Source organism: Diachasmimorpha longicaudata, chromosome 9, assembly GCF_034640455.1.
Source record: "Diachasmimorpha longicaudata isolate KC_UGA_2023 chromosome 9, iyDiaLong2, whole genome shotgun sequence".
Classification (NCBI taxonomy): Eukaryota; Metazoa; Arthropoda; class Insecta; order Hymenoptera; family Braconidae; genus Diachasmimorpha; species Diachasmimorpha longicaudata.
In genome coordinates, this window is record NC_087233.1 from 6,219,089 (window position 1) to 6,245,974 (window position 26,886).

The following is a 26,886-nucleotide window of genomic DNA, read 5'->3' on the forward strand; positions in this document are numbered from 1 at the left end:
AAAAACCTCAAAAATTTTATTCTGAAATTGAAGAATTTTTCCAGCCCCAGCCCTAGAATTTAGTCAAAAAAAATTCTACCCTTTTTCCCCGTCCGAAGTACGTGGATATGCTCATCCTCGAATTAAATTCAATATTACCCTCCCCAAGATTACAACCCCATGAAATATGAATTTTTTCGCTGTCAATGGATATTGCATAAATTTCCATTCATCAAAATTGACGTAAAATACCCCACCCCCATGAAATTCCATCCCAATGAAATATCCGAGTATGAAATTTACAAACGAATTTCATAACAAAGTTCTCTCCCCGATTCGACTAATTACACACCCCCGAATGAATCCATCTCTCGCCTCGACAACTCTCAAATGTGCTGGAGCAATATACCATGTACACGAGTGAAGTAAGATAAGCCTGAAGCATCAAAATTAAATCCGTGTGTACAAACCCTGGGACAAAGCGTTCAGTTTGCCAGTTGGAAAGCCGATATAACACTAGAAATATTTGTGGCTAATTATACTGAGGAGAACTTGAGAGAAATGAACTAGGGGGTGTTATTTATAATCACCATTTAAATTACTAACCCGTTGGTGATGCATGTTCCTGGTAAAACGATGAATTCATTCTACTTTCGTCGTTTATTCTTTTTCACCCTCAGATTTTTAGTCAACTTTTCACTCCCACTTTTGTCACCTTTTTTGTAAACTTTAACGTCCAGCCGTGACCAGTCTCGCGTCGGGTATTTTTAGATGAGATTTGAAGAGGTCTTCCCCGGAGGGAGATTATTTTTTAGATGGGGTTAAAGACCCAGTGGCTAGATTTTTTTTTCCCCGATTTTTCCGAGTGTCCAAAAGTATTAAATACAATAAACTTAAATAAATAATCAACTACATATGATTTATTTTCATTTGTTTACTTTGCATTTGAAAAAATCGAAGAATTAAACCGAATAATTATCTTTCAATTATCAAATTAAATGGAAAGCCAATTATTCAAGACATTAATCATCAGGATGATTTATTTATTTATTTATTTGGGGGTTCATTGACGCATTAATTATTAAGGAGTAATTGCAAAAAGCAGTTCCGAGTGATGTCACTCAGTGAAAAACTAAATTGCCCTCATGATTACGCCAGTTCCTCTATTTTTCTTCCCTCCACACATTTATCTCCCTCAATCCATTCGTTGTTAGGGTATATTCAAACTAAAATGTTAGTCGGCGTGAAGCGAAATATATTGTGAATGCGATGACGAACGTGCTTTACTTGCCTCAGGCAACTTCGAACCCCTCGTTTAGCTTTCCAAACGGGTAACGTTTCCCGAATTACCGGTTGAAAGATTCCAGGCCGATTGCCACTAACCCGAGGACATAAAGACTCATCGTTAGGGAATGTTTTGGGGTCTTAGGTGCACTGCGAAATTACAACGAGTTTTATAGGTCGTTTAAGCCATTTTTTTTTTAACTCCTCAGCGTTCCTTTGTGGGAATGACACATCGTGAATTGCTTCACCATGAGACATACTTATCAGTGCGATTGAGGTGCCAGTTGACGAAACGACTAAATTTATCTTCATTTCGCAGAAAAAAAAATATCTCAATTTCCTCAATTGCATTTTTTTAAATGAATTTCGTGGAAAAAAAAATTGTAGACAAATACTTTTTGTCTAATTTCCGTCGAGAAATGAGTAAAGTCCCTGCGAGCTCTTCGAGGCAATTTTTCCTTGAAAAGTTTCTCTCCCTGAGCATCAGGAAATTGAATTTCTCAAGAACACCTGGATGTTAACTCAACATTTCCTCCTAATCATTATTATTCCAAGTGGCTGTAAAGCCGAGTTTTACCCCTCAGCACGTCGCAAAGTGTAATGTTGTATCTCTCTGACTTTGTCACACGAGGATTTTTGAGCGAGAGGGCAGAAGAGGCAGCTGGCGCACTACAATTTTCATTCGTTCCTCCTTTTATACTCTACCTCCCCTCAACATCCCTTTCCCACTCTTGGAAAATCGTTTCATCTTCACTTCTACTCCACTCGGTGGGTAGTACGACGGAAAAGGGAGGCCAAGTGGTATCCAACTTCCGGAGAGATAAGAGAGGACCCCGGAGAATTATCAAGTTTATGGGGTGGCAAGTTAAAAAGGACGACAGCAGTTCTATGAAAAATTTTTTCATCAGCGAAGAGAGAATTTTATAAACTAAATATCAAGTAGATATTTTCGTTGGGAAGTGTACGATGTCCCAGAGATGAAAAAAAATTGAAAATTCAAAAGACAAAATGACGAATGAATAAACAACAAGTCTCCTAATATTTGCAAGTGGATTTCTACTCGTAAACTCTTGCCCCGTCAGTTATAATTCCACCATTTCCATCCAGACGACCCCGCAGTTGCACAGCTCTTTGATCCCAAGCATCATCACAAGTACAAACTACCTAAATTGAATCAACCAACACACATCACCACCGTGCATTGATTGAAACTCCCCTCCCCCGTGTTTCACTCATCGCTGAATTCAAGATATTCCATTGAACATGAAAGAGAAATTTCCGATAGGAAGTTGAACGGATTTTATAGTGCACCGATGCCAATTCTATTTGCGTAATGAAAATATATTTTTTTAATACTAAAAAAAATCATGCGAATCACAAAACGAGACGATTCTTTCTAACAATATTTTTATTCCAATAAAAAATAAACTATCGAATTTTTTTTATTCCCTCCAATTGACATTTCCACTGGAAATCAACATCAGCAAAAGCAAATTCTTAAACTTTCTAATTTTTTCCTAAAATAAAATTGAACGTCACTCTCCTGACAATCACGTCAACGTTCTCTGACATTTCACTTTCCTCTCAGCGATAACAAGCGTCAACATTCACAATTCAAGAATTTTCATTCCTACAAAACAAATTTTGAAAAACAAAAATATGAAACAGAGATGAAGTGAGTTGAGTAGAACAGAGGACCCCCCAGGGAGTTGGGTGGGTGCACATCTGGGCACGAGCGACCCCTAAAATATACCTAGCAGTCGACAGAACCGAGTGAGATGCGAAGTATAAATCCTAGTGGAAAGGGGTGCCACCCCCCCCTGGACGCACATGGGGGATGATATCCCTCACTTTCACATAGTCCCTTTCACTTTCTCCACCATCCTGGCTTACAACCACTGTTCAACGTAATATTGCTGCACAGCATCGTGGCCTCAATGGACACAATGTATCACACTCACACATTTAAAATGAAAAAAAATAATCGTACGAATGTGTTACTGACAAGTACAGTGAGGCTGCCATTATGTACCATGAAAAAGCACTGGCCATTTAAACTGGGATAGGTACGAGAGGCTTCAGAAAATACACAACTGGGGATACCCTTCCCCTCTAGTTTATGGATAGACCCGAAATTTAATGCTGACAAAGGGGGTGAGGGGGTTGTTAAAAGCTATCCGCGGGACTAATGGTCGCACTTCGCGTTTGAGAGTGACTCTCAGATGCGAGAGGAAAAGGGAAATGTTTGGTAGAGACCTGAGTAATTTTTTGTGGGAGGATGCAGATGTATTTTCATTCATAGTAATGAATAATTTTCCTTTGAGGTAAATCATTTTTCCCCTTAATGATGGGGAGAAGTGGAAATAAATTCGGAGATTAATCGAATTGATGTGCCAAGTGAAATATTATTATTATTATTATTCCGAAAAAAAATTGTGAATGAAATGCTTTGTAACTGAAACAAGTGTTTGTTCATCGTCACAATATCCTTCCATCTGGACGTTCTAACCCCATCCCCTCTACATCACTAAATGAGAAACTAATCTGACATTTTTCCATCCCCCTGACAATTTCTCAACGCTCTATCAAGATGAGGCATCGACTAATAGCTGCTAATGGAGGGGCTTTGCCGTCAGTGTCTCTCGTGATTAAACTTCTCTGTTCCCAAAAAAGAACCACCCAACGGTAGTCACATCTCTACGATGGATCAGTAGAGTACCCTTCTTTCGAGAGCCCCCAAAACATTGTCAGGGGATGATATCCCACAAGGTCGTGGTGTCAAAGCCAACGGTAGATCAGTCAAAGCTAAATTAGCTCCATTTTCGTTTCACTATGTTGGTAATTTTTATCCAAAGTTCATGAGAAAAATTACGATTCTGTCATTAAATTACGATACTATCGAAAGACTTGACATACGTCAAGTATTTAAGATGTCCGAATAACAATCAAGTGAATTTTGAAACGTCTGTCCCCTTGAGAGCCCCAAAAAGATCGTCAGGGGATGATATCCCACAAGATCGTGATGTGATCCAATCGCGAATGATTCAATGTGAGACTCCACGTAGTCGGGTTTCCTCGAGCAGAATAAAAGAACTCCAGAAGTAATTTTCTATTCTCCCGTACCCCCCCCCCCCCCTCCCGCAATTACATCGCCAGAAGGAAAGAAAACAAGAGTTGAATGGGGCAAAGCCTCTTTGGGATTACAACTTTCATCAATAATTTCATTTCATTCTCTCCCTGGAATAAAAAAAATTTGATAATGGAGTGAAAAAAATAATAATACTCATATCGAGAAGCGTGGAGTGAGTTGCAGGCCATTAAATCTTTCTCAACTCTTCGTCTGAAAGTCACCCCCGAAGAAGGGTAAGAAATACTTACGGAAAAATAAAAATAAAGCGAAGAGAGAAGTGGAAAAACGTCTGAGAAACTTCTGGCTTTATGATCGTTGGCAAAACGCCTGAATTAACGGGGGTCTTTGACTATTCAAGGGCATCAAGTCGTAAATTCTCCTCCGAATAATTGAAATTCAAATAGAAATCAGGGAAACTTCGAAATATTTATTCCATTAAGTTCATTTGGCATTGGAAAACATCCAAGTGGTACAACCCCTATTAAAAATAGTCCTACTCTTGACTAAAAAAATTTCTAATAATTTGAAACTTTAAAAAATAATCACTTTTGACTATCGACCAATTTTCTATCAATATCTCCGATCCTAAGGGAGTTGGAAAATTTTTTATTATCACCTTTTTTATGGAGGGAATTGAACTCTAAAAAAAATGTGATAACAAAAATTCTGTTATCTCCTTTAGATTCGTAGATATCGCTGAAAGACTCGAGTAAAGGTCAGTGAACTCATCCCGATTCACCTCTTCATGTCTGAAATATTGTCTCACTTCAATATAAACCCTTGACAATGCCTCCCTTGGAGAAATACCTTCCAACTAAATTATTATTGTCAAGAATATCAATCCTTGGCTGTCCCAATTTTTTCCTGCCCTACTCGTGCATCAACGCATCCAAAAATAAAATCAAAAAGAGAAGAGGAAAATTAGATGAGACTTACCGAGCTGCGTTTGATGTTGCGGACCAGGGGCCGGCCTGACCTTGTCCGGGGGGCATCTTCTCGTAGCAGCAACAGTGGCAGGCAGGGGAATACTCGTGCCAACACCACCACCAATGACTCCCCCTCCCGACTGCTTGTTGTAGGGCGACGGTAGTCTGGAAAAAGTAGATAAAAACAAGATTGAAAATCTATATAAAACTCTCCAGTCCTTGTGCTGATGAACAATGAACCCCGAACAATGACTCGCCAGTGGTGGAAAAAAAAATCAGGGTGAGTCACAACAGCAGTTCATCTAAATGATTCATCATCAACCCCCCCATGAGCGCATCTGAATCCCACGAATTCTCACGTTCGCGGCGTTAACCCCGGGCTTTTGTGTTTCATGGGCTATTTAATATTCCATTCCACGCCTCCACCAAACATTCCAATTCCTGACACCATTGAGCTGGTACTCTCGTCAACGAAATGCTCACGAGAGCATATCAACTGGCCGATTGTGAAGGTAAACAGGACTGGATTATTATTAAATTGCTTTTCGACAAGTCAGAGGAGTTCACAGAAGAATAAAATTTTTATCTTCAAAAAAATCGTAGAACATGTCGAAGATTCTTAACTTTATCACAATTTTTATTCTACAATTAAACTCCAATGTTCAGAACTATCTTTAACCTTCAATTCATCGACATAAAAATATTCTCAATATTTTTAATCCCAACTATTCATCAAATACCCCTTTGCTTCCGCATTTTCCACTCCCTGTGAAGCACAATTTTCCAAGGAACAACCACCCACTCGATCACCTTAAAACCGGTTCGATCCACAAGATCGTCCCCTCATGTCCCCTCACCACCCCACCCCATTGAACACCGAAATTGGAAACCACCTCTATTCCAAATTTAACCCCACAACATTTCCATTTTTCTAACCAGGTACAAAGGGCGTGAGAGTATCAACAAACGAGACGACCATTGTCAAAGACAGAATCCTCTTCTATACATCTGAGGTGATAGACTACAACAAGGTTCCAGTGTATACACACGAACAGATGGCACACCCCCAGAAATGTAAATATAAATATCTCTCCATAATAATAGAGGTACCCAACACCGGACGCATTCACAATTTCACTTTAGGTTTCATGTCTCTTCATTTTATTTTATTTTTTTCGTTTCTCAACTCCTCATCCTCTCTTTCTCAACCAAAAACAGAGTGTCCATTATGCTGGTGTGTGGGTGTAAAAGCCAAGTGTGGGCCGATGAAAATGAATAGTGAGCCCACAATATTATTACTATAATTATTATTATTATTTAAATTGTCAACTTGAGAAGAGCGTTGAGTGTCTCTTTGTTTTGGTACAGGTAGATTCAGGGAGGACAATGAAACGATGGATGGGGGCTTTACATGGACCCGAGGATTTTACCAATTACCTGATGCATGTACATCTTGTACACAGGGGGCCCCTATATACACGTCGTCTAAACCCTCCAGGTCCACTTGGCTTGTTCAAATGAGGTACGGTTACTGGAAGGGGGAGATAGAACGCGCCTGGAATTTCACTGTCGTATCGATCCCAACCACTGTCTAACGCAAGATGATATCCATTTGGGGATCCAATGGTGCGATTCACCGGATCAAAACTAAGGACGAATGGGTTTACAATAATTTGGTGGGCTGTAATGAGAGCTGGGAATTTTTTTCTGAAGAGAAGTTGAGAAATAGAGATTTTTCAGATGAGGAGAGTGAACATTTTGTTGGGTTGGGAACAATAGGGTTGATCCCCTGGGTATAATTATGTTAATTAGTTATTCAGACGAAGTTATCTATTCATGGAAATTAATGGGAAATTGATTTTTTATTGAATAGTGTACAGTTGGTGGTGTTTGACTTGAGGAATGAGGTGGAAGTGATGAGATTGTTATGAAAAATGGAGATCGCAATCGCAAAGAGCAATCGAAGATTAGCATCTTAATTTCTGCAATTTGCATAGCTCAAGTTAATTCCTGGGAATAAAAATCGTCGTCTTCTCGGCATTTTCCCAAACCCAACATTACCGAGTCTCCCATTAATTCCCTCGATCTTCCCTGATAAAAATTGCATTATTAATATTCCAGACAAAAGTCTAGTTCATTTGCATACACACGTTCTAATTTCGCACTCATCTCTAATGCATACATTCTATTCTCAATGTATTCTGCATATGCACCACTCACCCTCATTCTCGGAAATGACAATATTCCGAGTAGCAATATACCTCCCACACCCAAACCCCAATAGCCCTCCGAGACACTATAATAGTTTAAATAACTTCTTAAAAATTGATTGAACGTCATGGAGGCAAGTGGATGGGTACAGGAGACATTCCGAGGAAAATTTCATCCTCTAAATTTAAGATATGGGATAGAAAATTAATTTTATCTGCCACCTATGTGGTTGGAGACAAAAATTGTTTAAAATTTCATGTGTCCATGTGGTGACTTCAGGTTATTTTTCGATTTTTCCAAGAAAAAATAACCTGAGAAAAAAAATTTAACCAGAAAATTATGTTAACAAGAGGACAATAAAAATTCTAAATAAAAATCTTCCCCTCCTCCCTCCCCCTCCCCCCCCCAGGTTTTCCGGTCAATATAATAATTCAAATAATGTCTTAAAAATTAATTGAATTCTCCTAAACCAGGGACTGAGTAGATGAGACACTTAAGACCAAAAATGGGTGGGGAATGTCTCGCGTGAACGATCCAGCTAATTCATTCGTGCAATTACGGATAATTGTTGGACGACTGGAGGCATTCTCACGACGAGAATTTTTTTTTTCCCTCTGAACAAGTGAACCCCTCGTCCATGTGTACATTACCAACACCCCACGTCTAATTTTAACCCACCCCCTCCTCCACTTGCCCATCAATTCCAGAAACGAATAAAAATCATTCTAAAACAAATTTGCAAGATATGGAGAGATAAATGACAGGGAGTTTACTCCGTGACCCTAAGCCACGAGTGTATAATGCGTTAGTGGCTGTACGGTAAAATCTATTTTCTCCTTACCAACCCATTCAACATTGAAAACATTGACTCACTCTCCGTGACCCGCGGGGTGTCTTTGAACTCGTATGCTAAATAAAGAGGTCGAGTTATTAGTGATGCTGGGGATCGAGAGAAAGAGAGAATACTTTTGATGAATAAATAAAAGGGAAAATATGGGCTTCAACAATACGTTAACATAAGGGGGTGGAGAAGGTGTGAGTTTATTTTTCCGAATCGAGGAAATAATAAATAATTTCCAGTGAATATTTCACTCCACATTCGACTTCTACCATAAGTTAAATAAATTTTTATCTAGAAAGTGCGAGAATTTATTTGATCTCTGTTGGAAAAATTGCGAAATTGACAGGTGTCTAATTTTGTTAATATATTTATGACCTGATGCTTAATATAATTATGGAATATAATTATGGATATGAATTTTCCTCGTTGAGACATGTCCAACTGCTGGAAATGCCAACTGCCACTGAAAAATCCTGAATGAAGTGAAAAAAGTTGTGAGGAAAAAGCCAGAAAAACATGGAAAGTGAGAAATGAAAGCGTTGGACATTTATATCCCCACGTGCTGTCGTGAACCTCCTTTGAGTATCCATCGTTTCTCTGGCTTCTTTTCCAGGAAAGCTCGCTCCTCGTTTTTATTCGTCTTTATCCCTCCTCATCCCTCACTTATTTCTCAAACAAAGGAGGAAAAACTTCCCGGAGGATTTTTTTTTCGATTTATTCTTATCAGAAGGGAGAACGGAATAATCGAACCATGAATGGTCCCTTTTGAATTGATACTTTTTGTTTCAAAATGAGAAGGGGATCGATATAAAGCTCTGAAATGTTTCATTATCAGCGACTTTCTGAAGGGAAATTCGTACATCGTTTTCAATTAATCTTTGATAAGATATTTTTCGAGAAAATTGACTCTAGTAATTAGTATCTTAATCATAAAACCAGGAAAATTCTGCAGGTGAGCTACATTTTCATTCGCATGATAAATTCAATTTTTTAGAAGAATATCAATTGATCAGTAGAAAAAATAATAATTTTCTCCAAAAATCCATGAAGTTTAATTATCTCTCCACCAATTTATATCGTAAAATAACATCTTTCATCTCTCAATACCTTCAATACAATTGAATTCAATTTGTTCCTAATAAAATTAGACCTGCCATCGTAACAAAGAAACAATTCGCACGTCGGATAATCCCACCGAGTGGTCACCATAAACCATACAACCATAACTGTTCAGCCAACCGTGTACACACACCACGCGATATACACTCCTGACTGCCATGTAGCCAGTGTGAATTTTATTGGAAACCCGGTTGTCCGTGGACGTCCGGACGACCGGTCCTCCCACTTGCCCAGTCCAGGCTCCGATCCCCCTTCTGCGTGTAACCACTTCGTTTCCGTCAGGATATTCCCATAAGTATCACTCCCATTTTTCACATTAAAAAAAGAGAAGAAAATTATTCGAAAAAAAAAGAGTACGAGAAATTCTCGGGGAACACGCGAGAGTATCTTCCAGGGAGTGGATGAGAATCGAGGGATCGGTAATGCTGCAGAAATACCCGGGCTATTGGTGTGAAAAAGGTGTTGAACGGGGCTCCCAACCGGTCTTCACACTAAAACGCCTCTGGGGGGCGATATATTCATACAGGGGCTGTGGCATCTGGTTTTTCATTTTTTCCACTTACTCCCCATTTGGACGTTTCCCCTCTCTCCCCATCGCTCCTTCATTTTATCTTCCCATAGTGCCATACTATCGACCGTGAGGTGTAATTATAGGTATGTATCAAAGGTCTGAAGTACTCAGGCTCGAAATAATCACTAACAGCTTCCAGCATTGATTTATATTACTCGAAATAGGGGAGTAAAAAGAATTGAAGACGAAGGGATTTTTTTTAATCATTTGCGTTCATAAAATATTGGGAGAAATAAACTTGTGGACCGAGTGGTTCAAGTGAATCAACTGGGATCACAGGGATGGAAAGATAATTGTTATCTACACGAAAAGAAATTTTAGGTAAAAATTAGACCTCCAGGGGGGGAAACGAGGGATGAAGGTGAGTTTTACCCCTAAAATCGTCCTCCAAATTCTTTTTCGTGTAAACAAAAAATGAATATCTGTACTGAGTACTCCAAGACAATAAACCCTGATAATAATAATAAAGAGAATCATCACCGGAGGACAAAGACCTCTCGAGCACTTCGATAAACCGAAATCCATTAAAAATAAGTCACTGAAAATGTCGTAAACGGCCCCTGAAAATTCCTTTCGTAAGGATATTCTAAAAAATGTACCAGGATCACCGAACCCCTATTTCCCATCAACAACTCCATGACCTTGAATTCATCTATCACCATTTCTCCGAGACATGAAAAACTCGTACCTGTGCGCCTCCGGTGAATTCGGCAAACTCCGTGTCTTCCGGCTCGCGCTGTTACTTCCGCTATTGCCCATTGTTGTCCACTTTCAAATATTTAAATCCCCAAACAAATCTCACCCCTCTTCAACCCCTCGTCTGAATCCCCAAATAATTCCAATTCACAAATCCCAGCACTCACTAAATTCCTCCAATAATTCCTGATTCACGGAGTCATACACACGTCACAGTCTCAATATTCCCCCGCAATTCCATTATTCCCAAATTACGTTGGGTCTTCCCATCGTCATTGACCACTAGCTGGCACAAGTACCCATGAAATCCCGAGGCCCTTGATCACCGTCCACCACTCGCGTTATCCATCACCCCCAATCATTCAGAAAATCACCCCCCCCCCCTTCCCCAGCACAATAAATCGTCCTCAACTATAAAATAAAAATTCAAAAAAATTTATATCCCGCGTTAATTATTATTTAATTTTTGACAGTCCATGACGTTGTCCATGGGTTCAGACATCTCGCTGGCCCGCTACAAACTGACGATGCCTGAGTATAGCAACCAAGCCATATTCCCCATTACTGTTCCCATAGCACGTGGCTTTCTCTCTTTCCCCCCTCATTCGTCGGCCCCTCTAACGCCCCGAAAATTCTCCCTCTCTCACTCCCACCGGTTCAACAATTGGACTCGCTCTTTTTTCACCGATCTCTCCCTCTCAGTCTAACCCCCGGGATGCAGATCGCAGCATCCCATCGCCTTGGCCTTTCCCCGTCAGCTCAGCTCTCCCTCTCGCCGTCTCCATCCCCCTCCGAACGATGTTGCGTCGCTTCGGTTATTCGCGCCAATGGCCCGCCTGGACTTTCCCATGAATCCGACCAATCCGGTGACGGAGAAGCCGCAGGATCTTTTTTTTTTTTTTCTTTTTATTGTCGAGAGTATTCTCATGCTAATGCCCCCGCACCGAGGATACCCCTTCTCCTGGTGGTATGTGGACGCATGGGTACACTGGGAATACACATATTTATGTGATGCTTGGGCTTGGCTCGGGTTGTACACGGAATATACCGGGAGACGGGTATTTGGGGCTGACATTGGGCGGGTGAGGGTGGGAGGTATGTACTGATTTGGCAGCATAATGGAGCATTGTTAATATGTTAATGTCAAGGACTGAAATGGTATCTAATTCTTTATTTTTGGGAGTTGGAGGTAAATTGTAGGGGGATTTTTTGGGGGGACGAAGGGTCTAGCGAAATTGTGGGAATGAAATTGGAAAGATTTTTAGGGAGATGATTTTTTAGTTTGACTGTGACTTGGTTGACGTGAAAAATTAACAAATCCAAATTTGGGATAAAAATTAGATGTTAGAGGACGAGACGTGGGACGAAATGACAATCAAAACTTTTTCGGTCAAGTTTTATTACAAAAATTAGAATTAGCGGATAATTTTTGGGATGAAACAAAATTCTGTCCCTCGGTTCACCCCCTGGAGGTCTAATTGTTACCTAAAATATCCTTCCGTGGATTTAAGTGATTTTATTTTTTTTTTAAACATATTTGCAGTGAAGGGCAGCATCGACGTGAGGAAATATCGCTGCAATTCATCAACTTCGAATAAAAAAAATGTTGAAGTTTATCAGAGACCACTTCGGGGGGTTTACTCGGATGAATAGTCAATCAATGGATTATTGAAGCAGTTGAAGCCCTTGATGGGGTTTCATTGGTTCCCTCGAGACCCGGAAAAATGAGTGCAGATTCACGGTATCTCCCAGTGGAAATTAGAGAGATTGAAAGTCCTTGGGTTTATGTTTTACTCGTGATTTTACCCCACCATTTTTTACTTTTCACTGATTAAATGTGGTAATGTTATGCGAGGTGATTACAAACGAGACGTTAATGAGTTACCGTGTGGATATTGATCCCCGTCGACGTGTGGCTGCTTTGTAATTAAACGCAACAGACTAGCGTGTATACATCATTCGAATGGAAACAGCTAAAGGAGGGCTTGAAATAATAATGTGTACGGATTGTTTCCGGCTTTTGACGGAAAATATAAATCCCGGTGGCTCACTGTGACTCGAAAAACACGAGTGATCCACGCGTTAACGAGTTGAAAGGGGAAAAAGCCCTGGAAAAAACCGTTTTTTTTTTTTTTTGTATCAAAATGGATGGGGTGTTGAGGGTATTTGAAATAGGGAAAAATAAAATTTCACAAAGAACCAACAAAAAAGCGGAAGAAAACACTTGAGTAATGGTAAAGATGAGGAGAGTAGAAACTGAAAGAAATGAAGAGAATGTAAAAAACGATGGTGGATGTTTCTTAAGGGTTTTTCGAGGAGTTTTTGCAATCTTAAATGCAGAAGGGCTGCCCTCATGGCCATTAAAGCTTCCCTCAGTATTTATGAGTGAAACGAGAGAAAGATATCACGAGACTTCGCTAAGTACAGCATGATATGGCGAGCCCTTTGTATTTATTTCATGAATACATCCCAATGAATCGACGAGGTGGATAAAAAAATATCCTACCCATCACCCTCGGCCCTTTTCATATCCCTCTCCCCTTAGAGTGAGACAGACCCGTAGATTAAACCACAGCAGCCAATAAAATTAATTGAAACCGAACCGATTTCTTCATCCAAAGACCCCTGTAACCGCGAGATCCCCCGTTATCGACATCCGCGTTACTCTCAATCGATAATGAAGAGCCCATACTGATCCTCGGTGGATAACACACGCAAAAATTTTGTTATACCCGTTTCCAACGGTCGGTAATTTAACAGGGACTTACCTAGGCATATCCTGAAGTTGTTTGGCCCTCTGTTTGTGCCTCGAAAGGGCAAATAGTAGTGCCAGGACGGGTCGAAGGGTGGTACCAGTTGACAATTCACCAGGATTAACAGCACCGACATCCGCACCAAGTGCACGCAGTGCGCCCACACATAAACTGACGTTCTCAATCTGTCGGGGGAGAAAAATAAAGAAAATAAAATGAAACGCATGAATAAATGAAGTTGTTGAGAAACGAGGAAAATAAAGTTACACAATGAGAATGTATGCATTGCAATGGGAACAGAATGCAGAGTGGTTGGACGATGAGTGCAATCTTTCATGTCTCCTCCCTCACCCCCTTCCCCTGACCACCCTCACCACTGCCCTTCGCGCGTATATTGTGGGCGGTCGTGTCGACTGGATGCGCTTTTTAACAAATTAAACGGGCGCCAGAGCTTGCGGGCAAATTGCGATGGTTTTACCCCGATCCCTTCTCCACCTCTTCCTCTTCCTCGTCCTCCCACCCTTCCTTGCTTCGACAAACAAATGGGTAACGGAATTGCAATGGAAATGGTGGATGTTGATAACAAATGAGAGAAATGACAGGTTGACGCGATAGGAAACCGCAAAGGGTACGGTATATATTAAGATTTTTTTTCAGGGGTTGAAATGGGATAGGGGTTTTAAGATCCGTTGGTGCTTCTGAAGATTTTTCCAAAACAATATTTAAAAAATTAAAATTAAAATGGGGAGTAATTGGACTAGTCAAGGGAATGAAATTTGAATTCGGGAATATTTGAATGGAGAGAACAAGTGTCTCAATTTAAGATTTTTTTTTTTTTGAAGGAGCTTCTGGTAGCTGACTTTCTTTAACATTGTAAGTAGATGTTTCGTCGAAACGTGACCACCGTGACCATGCACCGAGGCATAAACACGCGTGTACAGTGTCCGACTCTTGTTTCCATTGTTCTAAGACCACGCGGGATTTTTTTTTTTCCTGTTCAAGTTCAGGAAAAAATAAAAATAGTGTTGTGCACTGGCACAAAGTCGTTCGACAATAGGTTCACCGGTGTTCTCTGTGCTGCAGCATAACCGAAAAAAAAAAGTGTACATGACGTCTATGGTTTGGCATGAGCACTGGGGGATGGAAGATAAAAGCGAGAGCTTTTTTGCTGGGGATGGGAGGAGGGTAGGAAGGAGGTGGAGAGACAAAAAGGTGGAATCACTCGTCTCCAACCCCCCCAAAAACCATCGGCAAAAGTGTCTGTACAAAAGTTTCGGATTTCAAAGCCCCTCTCTTTCATGAATTATTTCGGTTTATTTTTACGGTGGTGATGGTCACTGACTCAGTCAATGTTCAGTTGTTTGCTAGCGAACGAGATAAAATCCCGTGTGAAATTGCAATTCAATGCAATTAATTCGGATGATGAAGGGATTGGTTGATTATCAAGAGAGACCATCATTCTTTAATTTTTTTTTGCGAGACTAATTTTGGTAGAATTGCGGATATCTCGGAAATATAAGGGTCTGGGTTTACTCCATCGAATCATAAATGATCAGACGAGAAAAAAAAATTAATCCCATTATTCCACAGGGCGTAATGTCCCGACTCCCAGTGGCGCATTTAATACAACTGCCCCATCTGTTCATTTCCCGCATGAACCCCAAATAATCATCACCATCATTTCCAAAAATTAAAATTCACCCGTCATAAACAACTCAATAAATGATTCCGCTCCCTCCCCTTGTCCTGAGCGCTTCCCCTACTGGAAATATAAAATTACTAAATTATTCTTATTATCGTCATGTAATTACAATTAATTTTCAACGTGTGTCGAGTCGATGCAAAAAAATTATTTAAAAATTAGATGCCTCTTCCGAATAAAAAGTCGAAGGAAAAAAATTTTGGATAAAAATTAGAGCTCTGGAGGGCGAAACATGAGACGAAATGACAATCAACTACTTTTCAAGTCGAAATTAGACTTGAAGGGATAATTTTTGTAATAAAACCAGAGGATAAACCTTCATCCCTCGGTTCATCCCCTGGAGGTTTAATTTTTACCTGAAATTTTTTTCCGCGCACGTAATTTTTCAAGAATTTTTTCTCTCTGTACAACAACCAATCAATCTCATCGTTAACATCCCCAGTCACCACCCCAAATTTGGCATGAGCATCGATGTATATCGCAACCACGTAAACCCGTCGTTACCCCGAACTCGTCGTAACCGATTCGCGATACTTGATGGCATTCTCGAATTACCCTTATGGAGTAGCTCGAAAAGGCCAAGTTTTTTCGTCGCATTCCATCGTTCCATCGGCCCATGCCACTGTCTCCCTTTCCTTATCCCATCAGCAACCGATGTACCCTCCCTCTCACTTCCCCTCCCCCCGTAACCCACCACCTTCATTTCACTCTCACTGTACCCTACCTCACTGGAACCATCGTACGTCCCCGATTCCCGGTTAATGCCCCTCCACTCTCCCTCTCTTTCTCCCATTGCGTTGTGTTTATTTTAAACGCAAACGAGATAAGAGAGGGACTACTCCCTCCTTCCCTCCAACGATGTGTATCCCATGGGACAGTGTCGCCGGGATCGCCCCGACGGAAAGACTAAAAGAAAATGGAAACGAGAGGGGAAAAAAAAGGAAAAATTATTTGCGCTAAATCTCATCCCCGGAAAAACACTCAGATCACTTTCCCAGAGAGAAAAAAAATCTGTAAAAATTGCAAAACAATATCCAGTAGAAATGAGTAACTGTTCCGTCATTTTTACCGAATATTATTTTGACTGACAGATTACAGAACAGGAACTTGATTTTTAAACAATTTTTCTCTTTGTCTTGACGTCAAATATATCCGGATTATATATAAAATATCCCTAAATATGATATCATATTATAATTATATATATTCTAATTTTATTAGTGGTCTATCCCTGACTATACAAACTTGAAAATATTCTAAATTTTAAAGAAAAAAATTAATGAAGAATTATTCCTCACGAGTAAATGAGTAAATGAGGTAACAGATAAGCGGACGTTCCTTTTATTCCCGAAGAGAGGCCTCAGGTTAAACAGCATGAGTTACAGAAAGTGAAGGCGAAAAAAAAAAATAACGGAGAAAATGTGAAAATAAGAAGACCGGAGATCCCCGATAGTCGAAAAGGGGCCATTAGAGGATATTCCGGGGGACTGGGAGAGATAACGAGAGGAGAATGGCTACTTATCAGCCATCTTCCACTTTTTATCCTTCTTAATTTTCCCCTCTATTTTTTTTATCTTCTCTCATTGTTTTTACCCACCGACGTATCGCGGTAAATGTTAACATTGCTATTGGTTAAATAAAAACGGCGCCCGCCCTCCCTCCCTCCCCCCCCCCCTCCCTCGGGAGATCGTATTCATATTATACCCAGTGCTGGGGTATTTACAGGATATCGCGGGAGATGTCCTCTTATGGTAGTGTCTTCGTACAAACGTGTCTCCCTCCCCCTGGTCACCTCATCCCTCGCGGTTATGCACCTTGAGGATGACTCTCGCGGTAGCTACCGCGTGTAGGTTTGCGGGGGGGGAAAAAGAAGAGTATCAACTGCATTGGAGAATGTAATATACGGCAGCTTCGGAGATACTTTTGAGAATTGTAATGTGAGCCTGCGAGTATCGGATTATATTGTTGTTTGATATTGTTGAGTAAAAATCTACTGGTGAATATTCTGTTATTAATTAATTAATATTTCAGATATTTTCCCCCCAAAAATGACAACTTCGTGAAAAAATGTGTGAAGAATAAATAAATTTCGAAAGTATGAAACCATTTGTTCGGACTTTGCCGAGAATTTTAGATAACAAAAATGGTATCGTAAATAATAATAAGGTACCGTGGAATATGAGATTAATTTTTGTAATCATTGAATGGGAAGTCGAATGCATGATATATGTAATTTATAATAATCTTCAAGAGATAAAAAAAAATCATAAAATTTCATGGTACATAAACCTATTATTATTACCGAGAAAATATCACCGATTACATGAACACTTCGTAATACGTAAAAAATGTCCTTCACACACATAAAAACCATGAATCATCATAATGAAATCAGTCATGATTTATTCTCCTGACGATGTGATATAGTCGAGTTAAATTGTAAATTCCCACAGTGGTATTAAACTCCATCATATCATAAGTGGAATCAAAACGTTTTTAGATAGAAGAATTGAATCTGAATTGAGAAATAAATTGACAGGTCGTTATACAGTACTCGTTTTTGTACCATTGTGTTAGCGTGTAGACAACTGTAACAGCTCTAGTTTTGTCTGAGTGTGGAGTAATGAGATTGTGAATACATTCGTTTCAGTAGCAATGGTGAGACGGTGAAAAGGTACCGTAGAAGTATTGGACTACGGGGCAAAGGCGCATATATCTCAGTTCCGGAATCGTGGCAAACCACCACCTATTACATTATAGAGTAGTCCCGGTCACCCTGGGCATTCCATTCGCTACTCCACACGGAGAGAAAAAATTTTTCAAAAAATTAAGTGCACGAAAAGAAATTTTAGATAAAAATTGTACCTCCAGGGGGTGAAATGAGGAACGAAAATTAGTTTTACCCAAAAATTCGCCCCTCCCACCAATTTAATTTTTCCCACAAAATTTCCAATAATTAATCCAAAAAATATATTATCAATTGTCAAATTATCACTTCGATGTAATAACTACGAGTTTACGGATCTCCCTAAAAACTTCATCAAGATTTTACTTCCGGATAATCTTGAGGGACTAAAAATTATCGTGAAAGGTTCGTAGAAATAAAAATACAACATTTGTACGTTAAACTCTTGGGCCATGTGGAGTTGGCCAGCTCCTGCGTTATATATTCCAACCGTCAGTTTTCAACTGTATTATTACACGACAGCGCAAGTCTACCATCGGGTTATCCCTGTCTTCTCTAAATATATGTGCAATGCACCAATACCAATGGTTTTGTATCTTTCCCCCATAAATCCGTGAGAGTCTGAGGCATAGGCCAGACAGCAAGTCGGTGACTTGAGGCACATACACATACACAGACATAAAATTTATACACTGGTTTTCTCATTCCGAGATGTAAATCAGATGACGCGGAATTGTATCGTATTTTCTCGCTGTTTCATCGAACGGAATGAGTTCGAATGAGAGATTAAAGGAAACATTTTTTGAGATAAGGGGGATGAAAGGGTGGGTGGGTGGTAGGGGGGGGGTGAATTTCAAGGGTAATCGATTTGCTTTGAATTATTCATACGACGGGTATCGTAATTAGCTCTTCTTGAGTCGGAGTTTCGAGGATATCTAGCTGGAGGGGTTAAGCAAATCACTCTGATGATATAATTGGAAGAGATAACACAATCACTTGTGAAAATTTGTCAGGGGGATCGTCAGGTAAATGGAGGGATGAGACGAGATAATTTTACATTTTTTTTTTTTGCAATGTAATGAGACATTATGGCACTATATGACATTGCGAGACAAATTTTTTTCTCTCGTAATTAGTGCGATCTAATAAATTAATATTTGATGAATATTGCTCATTAGTTTGACCACAAAGTTGACGATTAAACCCCCTATTTTATCATTACACCAGCGAATGAAGGGACGTTTAATTAAGACGAGAGAAGTGCCTCTTGTGTACAAGAGCCGGGAAAACTTTACATTAATCCGATGTCTACCGTTAAATTGAATTAATGAATTCGTGCAAATTTTGGGAGTATTGTGGTGAAGTGGATGAATCTTGTGGGGAGAAAGGATTGAGGGTTGTTTACGATGTATTTATGATGGCAAGAGGTTTGTCTGACGCGGGATTTGATATAATACGAGACTCGGCAAACATGTGGGCATTAGTTTTTCATTAGGAACATTTATTCTCGTCGACCTCGTTTTAGGTTTCATTTGGTAATCGTTTGAATGGCACCGTGCGGTTCATTTGGATTCATTCATCACTCTTTCTCGAGTAGTTTATTTCTGGTTGCCCCTGAGGAAACATAAATCATCGAATAATTTTTTTGAAATTATTGTTACAGTTGAAAAAGATAGTTCGGTGAATGAACTTTTTTTCAATGAACCAACTGAACTTGGGATAATGAATGATAGAGTGAATGGTTTCACTTGGGTCGTGTTAGACCATTTCGAAGCGGTTGTTTTTTGTTCTTCGAGGGCAGTTATTTTTGCATATTTCATGAACTTTTTCGTCGGCACGCGGTCGGAATAAAACATGAAAAATCTAGGGAACTGGAATTTTTCGGGGTCAAGATTTTTTTTTGCCAGTGAGGGAAAGAATTAAGTCCGTTAACAAAGTATATGATCCAGATGTGAGATGTTTTGATTAAGATGGAGTGGAATCGAATCTTTCCAGAGAACTTGATCGATTAAAAAAATATATATATATCTTCATTTAATTAATTGAATTGATTTGTTGGTATCTCCACTTCGAAATGACCACATGCAAAAGTGCAGAGATACCTTCGTTAGGACCATTTATTTCCGTCTCGTGTGCTTCACTGGCGATGGTGAGACGCCATTAAACCAGCGGTCCCTAATAAAAGGGCGAACTGAGCAAGAATTTTCTTTTTTTTTATTTGACTTTGCAAAAGACAGAATCTTTTAATCAAACTACGGGGAGGCCCTCCTCCCCCTTCCATTCACGTTTAGCCCTCGTAAAATATTCCTCAAAGTCTCGTGTAATCACATGCCCAGACATAAAAATTGTTTAAAAATTTCCTCTTTGTCATATGTTATCTGGAAATTTTTTTAATTTTTCCCGAAATTTTCCCGTGGTCTGACCTTCAAAACGTTAACGACCTTTTCCTCCGCCACAAACAAACTAACTGATAAGTACCCGCCCATATAATTTCGCAGTTTTCCCATAAAATAATGATTGCCCCCACCCCGGTACCCGAGAAATCCCGAAGACACGAGTTAACGGCATTTGCCAGAGTAAATTCCGTCACCCTCAATCGTAAAATACCGATAAAATATCATTCACCGTAGCATAGTTACAATCTTTCCGACGCCGACGTACGGAAAGAAAATTTTCCGGTCTCTCATTTCCAATGTGCACCAACGAATAAATAATTCGTTGAAGCCATTTACCCCGAGTCATCCAACATTTTCCCACAATTTTCCCAGCATCCCCATACAGGTACATACGTCGTTATACCTCACCGGCAATTATCATTATAACTGGCGAGCACAAGCAAGGATATCGAGTAACAGAAAACGATAAGAGCCACCATTGGTGGATTTAATACTCTCAGAGGGGAGAACGGACTCTATGTAGTGTACATAACAAGAGACAGGAAGGATCGTGTGAGTGTTATATACCTGGTAATCTCGGGGAAAACTATTGCGGTGTGTGCGAACAGTGCCAAGGACCTCCAACAATTTCAGTATCGTGTTAGATAAAATTGGAGGTGATAGATTTGGATCAGAGGGGGTCCAAAGTGCTCCGATTTCACTACAACATTCGTGGAAAATTACGTGGAAAATTGGGAAATTTCTATCTCGAAGAGTTTTCCAAAACTGTCGTGAGAGACTCAGTAACCAGAGGGACCCGATTCCCGGACGCCGAGGGCTCCCTAAATTTACAATTATTTCCAGCAATTTTTTTTCCTCATTATAAATTTTTTTTTTCTAATTAATCAATCAATGAACAGTTTGCATCATTTAAATTCTTTAAATAAATTTTTCTCTTTCGAAATAAGTTACTCGATATGTCCTCTGAAGTGCCAAATAACGTTTGACTTAATTCCATTATTTATTCGATTCCCCTAAACACACGAGAGCGTTTCGCAGAAGCCATAAATTTCAATAAAAAAAAGTAATGGCTTATGATGCATCCTGAGTGACTAATTGAGACTGACTTGGACTCAGTAATATTCCCCGTCCAACTGTGGACAATGAGGTCTCTCATTATACTTCCCTTTCAGCCCATACGTGCTGTTGTGTAGTTCCACGCACGTGGCAACGTGGTAGCTCTCATCTCCTGGTGCTTCCCACTGACTCCTGCGTATTTTGTTTTCTTCTAGTTGTTGTGGTTTTCACATAAATTTTTTTTTTTCCCTCACTCCTCGTCGCGATTCTCAGCGACCGATTCGACCACGAACGTGACTGTATTTTCATTAAACAACACCATGGGAAAATATCGACGAGCTTTATATGTAAACTTGGCGAGTATTCGCACTCACGTCAGTCGAGTTAATTGCTTTTAAATGCACGTGCAACAATTTTCCCTAATTGTAGTTGAATACTGGATAAATGATTATTCGGAAGAATAATTTTATGCGGAAGTGCATCAGTTTGAATTATGTTTTCATTAGAGTGAAACGAGAGAAATATTTCATGGATTAATAAACAATAAATTCATGCAGTAAATTAATTAATTAGGTGAAGTGGAGCAAAGGGATGGAATGAATTATTTCTCTCGCTATTTTCAAATTTCAAAAGAGAAATTTTTTTTTATTGAGCCAATCGGGGATCGATATCACCAAAAAGGCACTGGTTCGCGTGATTATCGTATTTCGCAGATATTGTTCGTCCTTCGCATCGTTAAGTCGAGCGAATCGATTTAAAATTCTCATATATAACTAGACACTTTGATCCCATGAACTTTCTCACACGATATTCAGTAGTTGTTACTTAATTCATTATTTTTTAGAATCACGAAGTTGAGTGTTTCCGTTCTATTTGCCATTGTTAATTAATTTCAAAGTGTTGTCAGATTGACAAGTTATCGAATGTAGTAGGTTAATGATTATTATTCATGAGATTATCGAACGATCGAAGGGTGGGACAACATAAAGTCTTGAATATCACACGGTTTAATGTGTTTATTGGGTTTTGGAGAGGGGAAAAGGACAGATCGTAAACCATAAGAGCTCGGAGAGAATGGAATATTAATGAGGAGACGATATCACCGGTAGAATTTCGAGAATTTCAGTTGATAAGAGGAGAGAATTTTTGCAAAGTGCTTGTAATTAAGACGTCATCAAGACACTACCCCTACACATACACAATAATCTTTCATACACGAAAAAAAATTTTTGCAATAATGTTCCGGAAATGCACATCACCCCCCTCCCCCAACATCCTTGACCCTCATAAACCAATCACTGCAATTACCTGATGGAAAATCATTCCCCGACTCTCGCAACAACTCGCGTGACAGACATTTGTCACGCCTCGAGTGTTAAAATTGATCCTTGAATTCACCACCCATCGCGAATCATCACCTAGACCACAGCCATCGGCATTCCAAGAACTTAAAATTAATAACTGTCCTCAAACGATAGATAATATCATTTTTTGCGGAAGGTTAAAGAAGGTGGAAACGTGTTAGTACAAGTCGTAACTTGATGGCCTCATCGCCGCATCTTACAACGGGACAAAGTCGTCGCCGGAGGTTTTTCTTTTCGGTTGGTATCTTCACTAGCCGACCAAGACCGCCCGCGTCGTGAGGCTTTTGTCCTCTTATCTAGCCCCCGAGATGTGAATTCCGAGACTTCCGCCTCCTTCGATTTAGTGGTTTTGCCGGATTAATCAGATGATGTTATTGTCGCTTTTCGAGGCCGCACGATATTCAGGGAAATGAGATACGTTGAACAATGAATTTTAACGGGTTATTTACACAATACATATATTGAGTGTCAATGGTACGGGATTGGATTACCATGGAATATGGTACAGAATCACGTTCTCCATGGGGGATTATGGAAATTCAATATGTTGGGGGATTAACGTGCGAATTCCGCAACTTCCGGGGGCGCGATAGACTCAGCACTGCATTTAAAAAATTCCCTAGGACTGTACACAGCGAAAAATGATCCGGAAAAAATCATGTATAGTTGAATAAATAATTGTTCAGTGGCAGAAAAATCCACAGGCGGCCGTAAATAAATTACGATGCTCCCAGTAATTTTTTCGTTGTTACACTGTAATTCTAACTCGTTTACGGCACGTGAATTTTTCCAGAAAATTGTTCCCAGGGTAGAATGCACATCTTGATGTCTTAAATTCCGAAAATTATATCCGGTGAAGCCATTAAAATCACAAATAATTACAAACCACCAGAACTAGACCAAAAGGCCGGGGGGCAAAGGGGAAAAAAATAAAGAAATAAACATCTCAATTAGACCGTCCAGAATGGCCTCGCTCTCCATAAAAACCATTCCGTTCTGTTCTCCCTATATGTTATGATTTTTTTTTTTTACCCACCACCGGAAGCCCGAGAAATCCCTCAACTGAGCCAATTTTCATTTACCAATTCCATGTACAAGCAATTGAATTTAAATTTCAAAATAATTCCGAAGTACCTCGTTATCTTCTCCAGAGTTCTCCTCACAAATTGCTGTGATACCGTACGAATTGTATTCCAGTAGCTGAACTATTGGTGAAACGAGACGATTGTCCTCGAGTTGGGATTAATCGGGTCACGACAATCCGTGTCTTCATAACGACTGAGACCTCACCAGATTTTTCCACGTTGATACGAAATAAATGTAACTAAACACAATGAACAGTAAAAAAAAAAAGCACTGGAGCCTAGTTTCCGGTTGTGCTGAAGGCCACGCTCTTGAAGAATCACTTTGTAAACACTAGTAAAAGCAAGCGCATGCGCATATACAATCACGTGACTTTAAAATCCGGAGAAAACGTCAAATATCAATTGGAGTATCTCCTCGACGAATTCGTTGTTTCGTCGATTAATTGCAAGTAAAATATAACTCTGAATGTTCAATTTCTATTTATAAAACTGTCTCAAGAGCCACTCAACTCATTCTGCCCCTTCTTTCAACTAATTCTTCGACTCATTTCGCTTTGGACTTCACCCTATGCGATGAAGTCGCGGGAATCGAAATTTCTCGTGACACTTTTGCCAATAAAATGTAGTTTTCAATTTTTTAATAATTTTAAATATTAAATCATCGACGAGAAATAGACTTCCAAATTTTCCTGACACGTGAAATGATTATCTGACCCCTGGCAACCCCAGTAGCCGTCGTTTTCACCCCTGGAAACCCCGGTAGTCGTCGTTTTCACCCCTGGAATCACTTATCACTGGTTCATTCAATTTTCCCGCGTTCGGTATCAGAATCTTTTGAAGTAGTCAGGATCACGTCAGCATCCGCGCTACCGAGCCACTCACGAGGCACTAACCGATGAAAGATCTCAACGCGCTAGGTATAGAGGTAATTCCAACACAAACACAATCGTGAAAAATGTTAAAGGCACATGTACAAGGCGCCTTCGACAATTGACCGAAGGAGAGGAGCCCAAGCCTGGCCCGCGTGTTTCCAAGTGAGAGGAAAAATCTGGACAAGAGAGAGAGGACAAATAAAAGGTACTGTAGTGGGAGGTCAATGGTGTAGTGGTGGTAACTGCAGGAGATGGTAAAACGCGTGGTGAGTACAGGATAATGCCAGTACCAGAGAAATTCCAGGTAGAGGAACCCACGTGGATGTTGCTGGAGTCCTGGCGCTCCCGGCATGAAGTTTGGACCTTTTACGACTTTTTAAAAACACGAAGAAAGGTAACAATGACGTGAAAAATACCCCTCAGGAACAATAGACACGACCTTTCACTCCGAAAAAAAAAAAGGTGTAAATACGGCGAATTTTTTCGTGGAGAGAATTTTTTTTTTTAATTGAGGAGGTCCAGGTATTTTTTACGGTTTGTCACATAACATAGGAATGACATTGCGCAAGAATAGCACATAATACAAGAAGATTTATAATATATAATATATTATATCCGTAAACAATTAGTTTAATAAAAATTATGAAATGTCGTCGTTGGAAATTTTAGTCGATCATTTCACAATTTTTTTTATTAAAATCCCAGAATTGTTTAAGAGCGTTAAGTAATCCTCGTCAAATTAATTTATCGATTCTTCATTTTTACGAATCATTTATCTCCACGTGCAATTCTCGTTAAAATAATTAATAATTTATAGGAATTTCTCAATTCTCCTCAATTACAAGAAAAATCATTCTCCATATTTTCCTCATTTACTGTCAGTTTTCTTGGTATTCTGGAGTCACGAGACCAACAGATAACCACTAATAATTAACTCTGTTGATCAATAGCTCAACTCGACGTTTGCCAGGGATAAAAATAAATGGAAAATGAGAAAGTGAACGTGAAAAAATGGAAATAATAACCAGAAAATGATGCGTCTGCTACTTTGGCGATACCGACGGGGGTCACGAGGATCGTGGAAAAGGCATCATACAGTTCACAACATCTTCATTGAACCGTTATGCACTCCACCAACCACTTGATCCCAGTTGATTGTTAAGTCTCAATCGATTGGATTATAAATCCCGATTGGTACTTGATTTTATTGGTGAGGAGATACATATTTCGGTGGGAGGAGGGAGATAATGTCCACGTGGGTGGCTTCAATCTTAGCCATCAATTTCACTCAATGAACAACGTCAAATGTTCGTATTTAAATATCAATTGATTTGAAATTTTTTGCGACATTATGAAGAAACAATGCAACTAGTTTCTCATTAATTTAATTAAATAGTGAACAATATTGTTCAGGAAATTTTTTGAGGAGTGACACCCCCTGAATAATTTAAGTGAATGAGTGTTACGTTGAGACAATATTTTATGGAATGAAAAATAAAAAATATATGGGATGTTCTACTATTTTTAGTAAATTTCACCGCTCCCTCATTTTTTTTCTCCCGTCGAGCAGAGCTATTATGTCAGTCTCGGGCAGAAGGTAAAGAAGAAAAAGCTTTCGAGAAGTAGAGATACCTATGAAATTGTGGGAGTTCTGTGGACATTTTTAAGGTGCATTTTACTCGTCTCTTTCCCTACCATTTTCATCTATAAAGAGTCTCTAGGAAATACCGACAAGACCACCTGTAGTCACTTCTCCCACCGCGCAAAGTAAAAAGAAAATAAAGGAAATTATTTCCTCACAGTGTTGAGATACACAACACCACTACAACCACTAAATTTCACCATAAAATTACAAGAGAATTAAATTACACTAATGTGTTTAATAATTTATTCGTTTGGGGGGTAACAACGGGGGTTGCACTTGGAAATAGTCGATGAGGGAAAGACTTATTTATAGATAATCGTGGAAAGTCGTTAGGTGTGCTTGACTAATACGAATGAGTCATCAAAATACATATACAGTTGGAGACAGAGGTGGTTCATGAAATAGAAATAGATTGGGTCGTGTCCCGGTTTTCGAAAAGGCATTTTGCCTGACTTCCGGATATACTAAATTCACATTATCAATTTTATTCTCAAATATTTTTCCTCTATTATTATTCTCATTCATTTTATTTATCATGTGTAAGCTGAACCTGTCTTGGCTTTTCAGTAC

General features: G+C 39.5%; 2 protein-coding genes across 8 annotated transcripts in view; one reads left to right on the forward strand and one right to left on the reverse strand.

Moving 5' to 3' along the window:
- Sick (sickie) overlaps nt 1-26,886 on the reverse strand; it is a 121,469-nt gene that overhangs the window by 57,683 nt on the left and 36,900 nt on the right. For 4 of the 6 annotated variants that reach the window (XM_064127418.1, XM_064127416.1, XM_064127415.1 and 1 more), the window contains 2 exons: nt 13,526-13,695; nt 5,330-5,484 (listed from right to left, as the gene is read on the reverse strand). In XM_064127418.1, coding sequence (XP_063983488.1) covers nt 5,330-5,484; nt 13,526-13,695 — 325 coding nt within the window. Of the gene's footprint in view, nt 1-5,329; nt 5,485-10,749; nt 11,088-13,525; nt 13,696-23,848; nt 24,523-26,886 lie in introns of those variants that run through there. The other 2 variants (XM_064127421.1, XM_064127419.1) reach the window with 2 other exon arrangements.
- On the forward strand, nt 5,462-7,840 carry LOC135165791 (uncharacterized). 2 transcript variants are annotated; one of them, XR_010299569.1, is made up of 3 exons: nt 5,462-5,599; nt 6,259-6,393; nt 6,688-7,840. XR_010299569.1 is itself a non-coding variant. In XM_064127424.1 (3 exons), the coding sequence occupies exons 1-3, from the start codon at nt 5,795-5,797 to the stop codon at nt 6,912-6,914; spliced, it is 399 nt and encodes a 132-aa protein (XP_063983494.1). In that variant the 5' UTR covers nt 5,674-5,794; the 3' UTR covers nt 6,915-7,840. The 2 variants fall into 2 exon arrangements, 1 of the variants encoding a protein (XP_063983494.1); XM_064127424.1 differs by lacking the exon at nt 5,462-5,599 and adding an exon at nt 5,674-5,831.